Source organism: Danio aesculapii, chromosome 4 (assembly GCF_903798145.1).
Source record: "Danio aesculapii chromosome 4, fDanAes4.1, whole genome shotgun sequence".
In the NCBI taxonomy this organism is placed as follows: domain Eukaryota; kingdom Metazoa; phylum Chordata; class Actinopteri; order Cypriniformes; family Danionidae; genus Danio; species Danio aesculapii.
In genome coordinates this window covers 15,914,427-15,928,857 of record NC_079438.1, presented here as the reverse complement: position 1 = coordinate 15,928,857, position 14,431 = coordinate 15,914,427, and the positions used below count along the sequence as shown (strand labels likewise).

At 38.7% G+C, this 14,431-nt stretch overlaps 2 protein-coding genes across 2 annotated transcripts; both read right to left on the bottom strand.

The window, feature by feature from the left end:
* Nucleotides 1-676: 676 nt before the first annotated feature.
* On the bottom strand, nucleotides 677-4,306 carry LOC130222174 (NLR family CARD domain-containing protein 3-like; the record flags this gene model as incomplete). The annotated part of the gene is made up of 2 exons (XM_056454803.1): nucleotides 677-854; nucleotides 3,000-4,306. Coding segments are annotated over 2 exons (1,485 nt in total), but the record flags the coding sequence as incomplete, so codon positions are not given.
* Nucleotides 4,307-7,329: 3,023 nt separating this feature from the next.
* On the bottom strand, nucleotides 7,330-14,042 carry LOC130222154 (protein NLRC3). The gene is made up of 6 exons (XM_056454780.1): nucleotides 13,955-14,042; nucleotides 12,533-12,644; nucleotides 12,151-12,258; nucleotides 11,294-11,378; nucleotides 9,262-9,457; nucleotides 7,330-8,054 (listed from the first exon to the last, which is right to left on the bottom strand). Exons 2-6 carry the CDS (start codon nucleotides 12,574-12,576, stop codon nucleotides 7,510-7,512), a joined length of 978 nt encoding a protein of 325 aa, XP_056310755.1. The 5' UTR covers nucleotides 12,577-12,644; nucleotides 13,955-14,042; the 3' UTR covers nucleotides 7,330-7,509.
* Between the last annotated feature and the right edge of the window lie 389 nt (nucleotides 14,043-14,431).

The following is a 14,431-nucleotide window of genomic DNA, read 5'->3' as shown; positions in this document are numbered from 1 at the left end:
CCCGCTTGCTTTTTGAGCACTGTTGAGCGAGTTCTTAAACACCTGTGATTGGCCATTGTGTTCCTCAACAGAAATGATGATGCTGAATGGCTGCGTTTATCACAGCTGATCCATGACAGATGCAGTGGTGAAAACTCGTTCTACAGACAGCCTGGATCCACAAGTATCACTCTGATAACTTTACAGCTTTCATTTTCTCCCTGAGCAGCAAAAAGACTTTAAGACTACAAGACAGTGATTGTGCACGGTTATCTGCTTTCTAAAGTAGTTGGAGCTTTTAATTACTCGTGCTCACCTCCCTCACCTCATCTACAATGACAAAGTGCATATGAGATAAACTACATCAGTATGTAACAACCAGTTATGATCTATTACTGAACAGATGCCGAACTGTTTTGACACCCTTATGGTGTACATCAGGAAAAGAGTTACTTCAATTCTGAAAATGCAGCTTCATGCAGTTTATTCAGTAAAACATTTAAATAGATTTGTCTTTTTTATTCTGAGTCAACACATAGACATAATCATATAATCATTATCAATGTGTAGATATGAATAAAATCACATCCTTGGAAATGATTTGTTTATTCTTCTTCAGCCAATCTACTGAAAGGGGCTCCACATATGGTAACACAATATGTAACTGTTTGTGTGACATTGCTGAGTGGAGAATCATTTACCTCAGTGTCTCCAGTTTACAGTGTTGACTCTTCAGTCCATCAGAGAGAAGCTTCACTCCTGAATCCTGCAGGTCATTGTTACTCAGGTCCAGCTCTCTCAGGACACAGTTTGACGATTGTAGAGCTGAAGACAAACTCTCACAGGACTGAACAGTGAGTTTACATCCCTGTAGCCTGTGTAGAGAACAAACACAATATGTATGTGTTGATCTGGTGTGTTTAATAGTCTGAAGCACATCTGACTGTGGTGACTGGTTTAACTTCACCAATTAGTGAGCACATCTGGTGATTTGAGCTTTTAATAGGATTTAGGTTTATGCAACAAAAGTAAATGGCTTCCTTCAGATGTCTGAATAGATGAAGAAATATTTTTATCAAAAGACGAGAAGATCATACACAAAGGTCCACAGATGACAGACAATAAAACACATGAACAAACTAAATAATAATAATTTCCTTTAGCACATTTAAAAGCTGCATATCAACAGACAAAAGAAAGCAAACAGAGATACAGAAATATAGAAATTAAATACATCTATTTAGAAGTGCCAGTGATAAGGACTGCCTCACCTGTGAATGCTAAATTTAAGGACACATTATATCTCTGTGCTCCAGCTGTTTATCCTGATCCACAGGATCTGCCCTGGTTTACTGTCCAGTAGTCCCTGCCTTGGCTTTGTCCTTCTTCCTGTTCACCTGTCTGTCAGTTTCCCCCTCACCATCTGTCCTGTACCCTGTCATGGTTTCATTTACCTGCCTCTTCCCCATCACCCTTGTTCACTGTAGCACCTCCAGCTTGCTGAACTCACTTTTGTTTTGTGTTTTCCTCTGAGGATCATCTGGAATCTTCTCCTAGAAGGGAGCTATGTCATGGTCCTGGTTGGCCTGTCCTGGTACTGTTGTTTTATCTGTGTGTGTCTGTGTCAGTGAGTGCGTTTACATGGACACAGAGTTGGGCAAGCTACTAGAAAAATGTAGTGAGCTAAGCTATTAGCTACTCTACTTAAAATGTAGCTTAACTACACTAAAAGCTACCCCCTGGGAACTGTAGCAAGCTAAGCTAAAAGCTACTTGGCAAAAGAGGCTTAGCTACATCTGAACTATTTTTGCTAATTTAATTTTTAAATCAAAGCAACTTAAATCCAAGTCAATCACATCTTAGTGATCAATAAAACTGTCAATGAAACATATGAGGCAGAATAGTTCAGTTCAGTTATTTACTGTAAATAATATGCTGTACTAAACAGAAACACATTATAGTATATAACAGCTAAAACAATAGAATAACACCAGGTGTTACACATTTAAAATACTATAGTCATTAATAGTTAAGGGAAAATATTGGAATAAGCATTATATATATATATATATATATATATATATATATATATATATATATATATATATATATATACACAATAAAGTGTTTTTATTTTTTGAGCACAGCATCAGGAATTAAGTTATTGCATCTTAACATGTACTCCTGGAGGTATGGTCATGAGGAAATAAGTCCTCTCCCTCAGTCATCTTTCCATCAAGCAAGTTTCATCAGAGGTGGCAGTAATGCACCAAAACGCACCAAAGCAGCACCAAAGCAGCTCATGTAAACGCCTTAATCTTATTATTGTCTTAATTAGATTAAGGCAAATAACTCCATTACTGATGTCCATGTAAACGTAGTCAGTGTTACCTGATAATTATCAACATAGAGATGGGTCAAAATAGACAGAATGGAGAAAACAACATCAGTGTGATCATTCCACTCTTACCAGAAAGGACTTTTAAGGTGCTGTATCATTTTATAGCTGACTTGTGTGCAATTTCCGTTAATAGACCATGTAGTTTACTGGCTTATTTGCTGCTTCTTAAGAGATAGTTCACCTAAACATTTACTTACCCTTAAGTGGTTCCAAACCTTTATGATCTTTTTATTCTGCTTAACAGAAAATAGTTTTTTATGACAGCTGAAAACCATTAGCCATTGACCTACATGGTAGGAAAAACAACTGGTGTGTAAGTCAATGGTTACAGGCTTCTTTCTACAGGCATCTTCTTTTATGTTTAACAGGAGAAACAAAGTTTGAGAAAGGTTTATAACCCCTTAAGGGCGAGTAAAATTTGTACATTTATTTTTTGGGTAAACTATCCCTTAAACAACCACTGCCAAAACATTAATCTAAACGTTATTAAAAACACTAAAATATTAAATAAGAAACAATTATTAATGTATTTTCAAGTGCAGATGATATCACTATTGTTCATGGTTATTAACATGATATACTATATTATTTAATTTGAGATAGAAGCACTTTGACTTACTGAGCTCTTTTGGAGGATTTGATGACTGCTGATAGTCTGATGAGACACTCGTCTGATCTCTGGAATTTCTGAAGCTCAAACTCCTCCAGCTCCTCCTCTGAGGTCAACAACACAAAGACCAGAGCAGACCACTGGGCAGGTGAAAGGTCAGCAGATGACAGACTTCCTCTACTGAGGTGAGACTGAATCTCTTTCAGCAGAGTTTGGTCGTTCAGTTCATTCAGACAGTAAAACAGATTGATGGATCTCTCTGGAGACAGATTTCCCTCAAGTTTCTGCTTGATGTATGCAATTATTTCCTCTTTGCTCTGGTCTCTGTCATCCTGCTGTGTCAACAGGCCTCGTAAGAGTTGTCGATTGGACTGGAATGACAGACCGAGAAGGAAGCGAAGGTAAAGGTCCAGATGTCCATTCTCACTTTTTAGAGCCTTGTCCACAGCAGTCTTCAGCAAATTCCTCATAGCCTTATTTCTACTTTTTTCTGCTTGTTTCTTGTCGCTGTCTCGAAACAGATGTTGATAAAGCGCTGCAATGAACTCTTGAATGCTCAAGTGAAGAAAGCAGTACATGGTACCAAGAATGATTCCCGTCTCCTCCTTGAAGATCTGGGTGCACATGCCTGAGTACACAGATGCCTTATAGACGTCAATGCCACAGTCTTTCAGATCGCTCTCATAGAAGATCACATTGTTTCTTTCCAGCTGCTGGAAGGCCAGTTTCCCCAGTGAAAGGATGAGGTTTGGATCCCAGGAGACATCTGGTGTGTTTTCTCCATCATACTTTCTTCTGCTCTGCTGGATCTGAAAGCGGAGAAAGTGTGTGTACATCTGTGTCAGAGTCTTGGGAGATTCCTGCAGTGTTTCAGCATTAGCCCTGTGTTTCAGTTCAGTATTTCTGTTCTCCTTCAAAATGTTCTGGAGAACAGTGGCTGAAATCCAGCAGAAGACTGGGATGTGGCACATAATAAAGAGACTCTTTGACTGTTTAATGTGATCAATGATTTCTCTGGCCTGATTCTGATCTGTGAGTCTCTTTCTGAAGTACTCCTCCTTTTGGGCATCATTGAATCCTCGTATCTCTGTCAGCCGGTCGATACAGTCAGCAGGAATCTTACTGGCAGCTGCTGGTCTGCTGGTGATCCAGATGAGAGCAGAAGGAAGCAGATTTCCCTTGATGAGGTTCGTCAGGAGAACATCCAGAGAGACTGCTGAAGATACATCACGACACGTCTCATTACCAGCAAAGGTATATCCAAGATGGCGCCGATGACGATGGCAGCCTCCGTGTCGTGCTCTGCAGTAGTGTTTGTGTTTTTGTTAGTTTGTCCTGTCTCGAGTCATTTTCCTACAATTAGTTTCACCAGAGACGAATTGTTGGACATTCGGGCACATACACCACCGAATATTTTTCCATACCTGGATTTATCTGATGTTCTGTTGGACATCGTAGTCGGAGGAGCCGCGGTGCTGCTCAAACGCTTTCAAGCGCGCAGACGAGGAAAGCGTGCAGGCGCGCTTGTGAAACTCAGACAGCGCGGATTTCGGACCGCGCTGCCTAGCATTCATCTAGCAAATCTCCGCTCTCTACCCAACAAAATAGACGAACTCATTCTGCTCTCTCAGACAACCAGGGATTTTCTGCATTCAGCTGCTCTGTGTTTCACGGAAACCTGGCTGAACGACACCATACCGGACAACGCGCTTCACCTACCGGGCTATCAGCTGTTCAGAGCGGATCGCGACGAAGAATCAACGCGGAAATCACGCGGTGGCGGGACGTGCTTTTACATCAATGAAAGGTGGTGTACAGATGTAACAGTTTTAAAGAAGATGTGCTGTCCAGATCTCGAAGCACTGTTTATTAACTGTAAGCCTTTTTACTCCCCGCGCGAGTTCTGCTCGTTCATCCTCGTCAGTGTTTACATTCCTCCGCTCGCGCACGCGAGTCTGGCGATACAGAAACTAGCTGATCAGATCACGGTGTTAGAGCAACAACACCCGGACTCTGCTTTAATCATTCTCGGGGACTTTAACAAAGCAAAACTGTCCCGTGAACTGCCAAAATATAGACAGCATGTTACATGTCCCACAAGAGACAGAAATATACTGGATCACTGTTATACTACAATAAAGGATGCATACCGCTCCGTCCAACGTGCAGCTTTGGGACGCTCTGACCATTGTTTGATTCATCTCATTCCAACCTACAGGCAGAAACTGAAAACAGCCAAACCTGTATTAAGATCTGTGAAAAGATGGACTAACGAAACAGAGCGAGATCTACAAGCCTGTTTCGACCTCACTGACTGGAGTGTTTTTGAAGCTGCTGCAAACGATCTGGATGAGCTCACAGAGACTGTAACATCTTATATCAGTTTCTGTGAAGACGTGTGCATTCCTACCAGGACTCAACTCACATACAATAATGACAAACCATGGTTCACTGTAAAACTCAGACAGCTACGTCAGGCCAAGGAGGTTGCTTACAGAAATGGGGATAGGGCCTTGTATAAGCAGGCCAAATACACACTGGAAAAGGAGATCAGAGTCGCAAAAAGGAACTATTCTGAGAAACTAAGGAGTCAGTTCTCTTCCAGCGACTCAGCATCTGTGTGGAAAAGTTTGAAAAACATCACAAACTACAAGACACCATCCCCCAGCACTGTAGACAATGAACGACTTGCAAACGACCTGAATGAGTTTTACTGCCGGTTTGAGAAAACCCCCCACACCCACTCTGAACTGCTCTTCACGCCACCATTAACACCACCATCCCCCGCCTCCCTCATACCTGCCCTACAGTTCAGTGAAGAGGAGGTGTGCCAGGTCTTCCGGAAACAGAAGAGGAAAAAAGCACCAGGCCCAGATTTTATAACACCAGCCTGTTTAAAATCCTGTGCTGACCAACTGGCCCCCATCTTCACCCTGATCTTCAACAGATCACTGGAGCTGTGTGAAGTGCCCTCCTGCCTCAAACGCTCCACCATCATCCCCATCCCAAAGAAACCCAAACTTACAGGACTAAATGACTACAGACCGGTGGCACTAACATCTGTGGTCATGAAGTCCTTTGAAAAACTGATGCTGGCTCACCTGAAGGACATCACTGAACCCTCACTGGACTCTCTTCAGTTTGCCTACAGAGCAAACAGGTCTGTGGATGATGCGGTTAATATGGGACTGCATTATGCTCTGCAACACCTAGACAGACCAGGGACCTATGTGAGGATGTTGTTTGTTGACTTCAGCTCGGCGTTTAACACTATCATCCCAAAACTTCTCCTGCCCAAATTAACTCAGCTCTCTGTGCCCACCTCTGTCTGTCAGTGGATCAACAGCTTCCTAACGGACAGGCAGCAGCTGGTGAAGCTGGGAAAATTCTCATCTAGCATCCGCACAATCAGCACTGGCGCCCCCCAGGGGTGTGTCCTCTCCCCACTGCTCTTCTCCCTGTACACGAATGACTGCACATCAAAAGACTCCTCTGTGAAGCTCTTGAAGTTTGCAGACGACACCACACTTATCGGCCTCATTCAGGACGGTGACGAGTCTGCCTACAGACAGGAGGTTAAGGAGTTGGCTGTCTGGTGCAGTAACAACAACCTGGAGCTCAACACGCTCAAAACAGTGGAGATGATAGTGGACTTCAGGAGAAACCCCCCTGCTCTCCCCCCACTGAGCATCATGGACAGCATTGTGGCAGCAGTGGAGTCATTCAAGTTCCTGGGCACCACCATCTCTAAGGACCTGAAGTGGGACACTCACATTGACTCCATTGTCAAAAAAGCTCAACAGAGGATGTACTTTCTTCGTCAGCTGAGGAAGTTTAACCTCCCAAAGGAGCTGCTGAAACAGTTCTACACCTCCATCATTGAATCAGTCATCTGCACATCAATAACTGTCTGGTTTAGCTCAGCTACTAAATACGACCTCCAAAGACTACGTCGAATAGTTCGGACTGCTGAGCGAATCACTGGTACAACCCTTCCTACTCCCCAAGAACTGTACTTATCCAGAGCGAGCAGAAGGGCTGCCAAAATCACTCTGGACCCCTCACACCCAGCACACTGCCTCTTTGAACTTTTACCTTCTGGTCGACGCTACAGAGCACTGCGCACCAGAACAGCCCGACACAGAAACAGTTTCTTCCCTCAGGCAATCCATCTCATGAACACTTGATGATAATAATTGCGGAACCAACATCACTACTTGCTATACACTTTTATACACATATACACTTATTTAACAACACACTTTACATGCCAATTTGCACATAACAGCTGCACATATAACGTTGTATATAGTAATAAACATGTACATACACTTGTCAATCTGTATATTTGCACTCACTACTTACTTCTATTTTTAAAAAAAATATATTTATTATCTGTTTTTTGTCCTGTCTCTGTAATCCTGTTGCACTGTAGAAGCTCTGTCACGAAAACAAATTCCTCGTATGTGTGAACATACCTGGCAATAAAGCTCTTTCTGATTCTGATTCTGATTCTGATTCAGTTCAGAGGAAGACGACATTCATCCAATCCATCAAGGATGAACAGGACTTTGAATCGTGTGCTTCTTGTAAGGTTCAGTCCTTTAGTCTCTGGGAAAAACTGAGTTATGAGGTCTTTTAAACTTTGTCTTTCTTTCTCCTTTAAGTTCATCTCTCTGAATGGAAGAGGAAATATGAAGCTGATGTCTTGATTTTCTTTCCCTTCAGTCCAATCCAGAACAAACTTTTGCACAGAGACTGATTTCCCGATGCCAGCAACTCCTTTCGTCAGGACAGTTCTGATCTGCTCGTCTTGTTCAGCTGCTTCAAACAAATGTTTGCATTCAACCTGTATCTCTAGTGACTGATGACGTCTGGAAGCAGCTTCAATCTGTCTGATCTCATGTTCAGTGTTGACCTGTTCACTCGCACCCTGAGTGATATAGAGATCTGTGTAGATGTTATTCAGAAGTGTGGAGTCTCCTTGCTGAGCAACTCCTTCAAACACACTTTGATATTTCTTCTTCAGGCTACATTTAAGCTGATAAATGAAGAGCAGCTCATCTAAACACAGGAGCAAAGAAACAGATAGACTTAGTCTTGAATAGAAACAGAAATGAGAATCTGTAAAATTATTAAAAACAAAATGTATAAATAATCATCAGAATAAACCAATAGTAAAGTATTCAGTGTTGTGTAAAAAAAAAAATCACTGTTACTCCTACTTTTGCTGTTAACGCTAAATGAAGAAATCATCTGCAGAACACATATTTACTTTTAGGCACATCTTCAATAAATGATTGAGTTCTTCACTCATATAACTTCATGTTTCATTGCTAGATGATCATCGTTGAAGAATTATTCAGTGGTGTGTTTGTGACAGCTGGTTGTCGCCTCCTAATGGTTAAATAATGTAATTGCTGCCTACAACTTTCATTTTTGTGCATATGACTGTGATTTTAATCTTCACCATAAACATCAGTGATTTTATCTGAACTATAAACTGTTCTCCCAGTACTGCAGCGATTTGAGGATTAATAATCATATGTAAATCACCATCATTTATAATAGATGTTGTGTGGGTGTTGAGATCCTGATCTTGTAATGATTAATCATGCAGCTTACACTAAATGCATTGATAAAGGCTTAACAAGTAGTGACCTTTAACAAAACCCACCACATCCCCAATAACCCACCACATCTTCTTCCGTCATCATTATATTTTACAGGAAAGCCTAAATGCTCTCATACATGTGAATTGAATGACGTGAGAGGCAATCTCTCTGTGATCGTTACAAATTTCAGGTCACGTGTCTTCCAAAGCGTGGGTTGTGATCCATATGAATCATGGATCAACCGTGATCTGTTACACCCCTAGAATTTTCAGTCATTTTTTGCTATTTCTGTGAAGAATTTTGTAAACAATCTGCAGATAACTGTGGAAAGATTTAGGGAATATCATAACTAAAAACTTAATATACAAAATAAAATATACAACACAAATCCAATTACACTTACTTAATTGGTAAACAAAGCACAAGACTCTTATATAACAGATCTACTAAAGGACAGAAAATATGACTTTACAAACTGCACTGTAAATAAATCATGAACATTTTCATATTAGTCAACAATATTACTGAAATTAAATAACTGAATGAATATAAATGTACACACATTTACACAGTAAATAAATAAACTCAATGATGGGCTAAAACTCTGTGAAAGTCTGCTGATTTCGTGTAGGTCTACCAATGAATGAGTCTCTTACCCTCAAGAGTATCAGCAGCTTGATCTTGCTTCATCTCTCTCAGGAAGAGGAGTGTGAGATCAAGAGCTGCTTCTGTGATTCTGCTTCTGTTCTCATTAAAGTCCTTTACAAACTCTTGTCTGTTTTCTGCTTGTAAGATTTTCTTAAATTTCTCCAGTTCATTCTTCAGAAATCTGATCATTTTACTCTCAAGATTCTATAATTGAAGAAAAAAGAACAACTTTTAACCAAAACATTCATTCACACACAGTTGTAGATCCACAACCTACTCCAAATACATTATAATACATGATACTATGAGTCTGTTAAATGCTTGATTCTGATTAGCTGATTCAAAGGTTATTTTCAGATAAACACACAGCTAAAGTAGATCCAGGAAGGTTTTGAGCACATTACACTAAAGGGGGTCGCACACCGGATGCGCAATGCAGCACACACGACAGCTGGAAGTATCACACACCAGACGCACACATTCACATGTTATTAAAAATGAAATTTCACAGCTACAAAAGACAAAAATAAACACAACACAGTCTTTGGATAAGAGGTTTAAGAGACTAGTCCTACACACAGGAGCAGTTTGAGAACAAATACCTGACAAATGTCTGAAACACAACATCTGAACGGCTGTGGAAACCAGAGTCTAATAACATCTAAACAAAGACATCTCTGCTAAACTTGGACTGTCAGTGAAAAACTAATAGACGTCTAAGATTAGCCCTAATCTAGACTAGTCATCAAATACACATGAATGAACACATATGTCAAAAGTTTTGCTAATTTAGTGTCTTTGTTGCTATATTTAGCGGCTTTGCAGACTTTCCCAGTAACCAGATGTCAAACAAAGTGAAATCTTTTCTTTTTTGGAGTCACTGGAGATTTTGGAGACTCTGACGTGTCTGTACTGTACCATTTCTGCTCTTCTCAATGAGCAGGGATTTCAGCCATTTCAGAGCACCAACTGCAAATGTATTTAGCAACTTTATTTCAAAACAACTTCTGGACCTCGAGAGTGTGAGGTGTTTCCCTGGTACAGTCAGATCTCTGCTTCTTTTTCAAATTTGATCAGTTTAATATTTGGCAGCAGTTATTGAACTTGTGTGTTTATCATGTCAGAGAGATTACTGTACACAACATAGGTTTGGGAGGAGTCAGATTTCTCATGGCTAATCAATCCTTGTCACATGGCTATATAAGCAGCAGCCATTACACAGCTGACAATTATAACAGATGCAGATATGCAAATTTATGCATACGTCACCTACTGACACCTAGTACATTCATAATTACAATGAAACTAGAGGTTCTTATTAAATGAGTAAAACTGACAGGAAGTCGTTCCTCTTTCTGTGTCTTCTGTCATCATGACTGGTAAACATGTCAGAGAAAACAGCTGAATCTTCAGGAGCTAACTCACATCTCTTGTGGACATGGTAATGCTTACAGGGGCGTAATATTGGACGCTCGGTGGATTTATGGACAAAGTATTCATGCTTGAATTTGAAATATTCAATAAGCGTGATATTTCAAGATTTTACATCGTCGACAAAATTATTCTGATAATATCGCTAATATTTGATGTATCGCCGAACCCTACTCATGACTAATGTACATCCGTGATTATATTCATGTGTAACATTACATCTCATTATTTACAATAATATTCCCTCAACATTTATAGCGTAGTTCTGTAGAGCTCAAAATAAGCTGCATGAATGAATTAGATTATGAAGAATGATGAAGATCCTGCTTATGCTCCAATGCGTCCTTTCTGCAAGTGATTTACTATTACTTTAAAAAGTGAATCCCTGCAGGTAATGTGATATGAAATCAATTTCACTTTGTTGAAATCATGAGAAATTAAGTCACGATCACAAGAAAATAAAAAAATATTTAATGCATGGCCCTTCATAGATTAAGACAGGTCCAGCAGGTTACAAGATTCAGTTCTCTACAGTCTTGTGAACAAATATTTCTGTGTTTCATGGAGTTATTTCAGTGACTTTAATTAATCTAAATGAGTTTTTCCCACCTGGAAGATTGACTGGAGATTGTCTGTGAAGCTCTTGTGTCTCCTGTGAGTCTCGTCTCCTGAATCTGCTAACTCATATTCAACACTGTTAACAGATAAAACTACTGTAACTATACATTTAGAGGCAAACAGAGATAGATATTCATTCATTCATTTGCCTTCAGCATGGTCCCTTATTTATCAGGTATCACCACAGTGGAATGAACTATTCCAGCATATGTTTTACACAGTGGATGCCATTCCAGCTGCAACCCAGTACTGGGAAACATCCATACACACTCATTCACAAGACTTTAGAAAGTAGCTGTAGCTAGGAATATTAAAAGGAAGAAATCTTTGATTTACAGTTTATTATTACAAAACTTTTAAGCTACAACAGCTATGATTATTTTTCAAATCTGTATTCAGATACATTTACTAAACAGTTTTGGCTATAAACATCTTTTTTATCCACAAGAGAGGAAACGGTGATGAAGAATTAAATTGAAGCAAATAATCTATATATATATATATATATATATATATATATATATATATATATATATATATATATATTTATATTATATATATATATATATATATATATATATATATATATATATATATATATATATATATATATGTGTGTGTGTGTGTGTGTGTGTGTGTGTGTGTGTGTGTTTTAAATTGACTTGGAAACATAAAATTATGATTTACTAAAAATACTCTGAGAAAGAAACTAAATCTGCCACCACGTGTCTGTAAATGTCTTAATGAGCCACCAAACTCATTCAGGAATGACTCTTTAAGGAAATGTTGGTTCACATAAAATGTTTGAAACAGTCCATGTGTGAAGAATAATGTAAAACACACAATACCTTTGAGCAGATGATGGTGTTTTCTCTCTAAAGTTTAGTGGATTCCACTCTTTAGACCGGTCACTCTTCAGAGACACAGAGCTGGACACACATGATCCTGATCTCACACTGAAGACACAAACACACCAGAGGAATAAACTGCAGGACAAACTTCAGTCTCCTTTAAGAGTTTTATGAGTTTTTCAGCACAAACTAATTGTTGGCTGAACATCTGTCTGATCAGTTCTTCAGAGAAAGTGAAATCTAAACACATTTCCTGAAGTTAAACTGAAGTTTTGTCCATCATTTGATCAGGCAATAGCAACACAAATAAGTGCATTGTTGTTGGTCTTTGTTCTTCAGAGATAGTGTTGAAATAATGCTGTAAAAACAGAGTCAATACCTGTGTTTCTCTGAGAGAGAGTCCTTTACTCGCTCCTCTGCCATACTGCAGCTAAAACACCAATGCAGACATTAGCAGAGCTTTGAGGAAACAATCAGCCGCTGACCATCACCTGCAGATGACAATATACTGAGATTAAGAACATCACACTTTATAGCAATCAATGCTGACTTTACAAACAAGACCTTACTGAAACAGACCCCATGATGAGGGAGAACACACACTGACTTTCAGTCATTTCACAGCATTCACATATACATATCAGCAATTCCAGCATTATGGATGTGATGTTTGCAGTGAAAACTCAAAACATAAATTCGCATAGTAAGTATATGTCAACATTATATTGAAACTTTTGTTTATATTTTGCAGAAAATCTGACCACAGAGTTAAGGGACCAGAAAAATATCGATCTGTAAACATGTTTTGTACTTTAAATGAGGAAAAATGACGTGACAAAAAAAGTCTGTGAGATTACAGTATAGAACATATTTTGTAGGAATTGTGTGAATTAAACTGCACAACCCAAAAGAAATAATAATAATCAAGAGAATAAGAGTCAGCTCTCTATAAAACAAACATTATTGGTTTTAATTCATTGAATATTTTCACATTTATGAGGAAAAAGTGTGGTTATGGACGTGACACCTCTGTTATGGATGTGACAGATGTGAAACTGCCACTTGTGTGACTTTGGTAAATCAAATAGAATAGTTTGAAAACTTTTACAGATGCATTTTTGAGTATTTCTAAAGCACTGTAAAATACTTGCTTACCCAAAAAACCCAGAAAAAGGTTTCCATATCTTGGTGAAAACTTTTTTTTTTCATGGCAAGGTTGACATTTGTACAGAATTGCTCATATATATATATATATATATATATATATATATATATATATATAAATTTTTTTTATTTATTTTTTTATTATTTATACTGATTAACATTAATGCAGTTGGTGTAACCCCTAATCTGACACCTCAGATATTTCAGATTTGATCATTTGATATGTATCTGTCTGTCACGATAACTTCTATTAACAACTATTAACTTATTATTTTAATAATTTATTTGCTTAGTTAGTAGTTAGTTAGTACTAAAACGTTACCAGTTAAATTCTTCTGTTTACTGAAGCTCTGCTTTCACTTTCGATTTCGCGACTTTGTTTAAAGTTTATTTTGTGCTGAATACTGTGAAATTATCGAGTTAACCTGATATAGAAGAGCACAAACACTTTCAAGGGATAAAAATAACCCATTATATTGTTCAAATGAGCGTGTTTGAACCGAGTTTAATCGGTGTTTGAGGCTTTGAGCTTCAGGAGCAGACAGTCCTATAAATCACGCTTATAAACACGCTTATACACATATAAACCCCTTCATCATCTCCACAAATAAGCGTAATGTAGAAGTATTAAACTTACCTGCAGAAGTACAGACGCTCTTGTGCAGCAGGAACACAACTTGAGCTCTTTTGACGCTTTCGGTTTGTCAGCTTCCTCTTCAGTATTTTGGCGGTTGTCAAACTTGAATATGCTCTATCGCCACCTGCTGGACTGGAGTGTGGAAAAGGAGTCTGCAGACTTGGATCCAGGCAGATCTACGGTAAGACACGTTTCAGGCACACACAATCTAGCACACACGATTTAGGCAAACCATATATGTTAACTAACTAACTCCTTAGCATTATCGCCACCTATTAAAGTTCATAAATATGATTTCCCATTTCAGTCATTATTATTATATCATAACGATCATTTTAACATCTCTGCAGTTTCTGAACTCAAATTATGTAAATACAATTAATTAAAGACACTATGACTTTATTCACGTGTCCACATACACAAAGAAAACATAATAGACCATCTAACTGTAGGATTAAGTGTAATAAACTAATTCAG

What these genes read in the sequence shown, in the direction of transcription:
- LOC130222154 (XM_056454780.1), bottom strand. Translation starts at nt 12,576, where the DNA reads ATGGCAGAGGAGCGAGTAAAGGACTCTCTCTCAGAGAAACACAG. An exon ending in TCTCTCTCAGAGAAACACAG is followed by an intron (nt 12,259 to 12,532) that starts GTATTGACTCTG and finishes TTGTGTCTTCAG; the next exon opens with TGTGAGATCAGGATCATGTG. An exon ending in AGCTGCTGATACTCTTGAGG is followed by an intron (nt 8,055 to 9,261) that starts GTAAGAGACTCA and finishes TCCTGTGTTTAG; the next exon opens with ATGAGCTGCTCTTCATTTAT.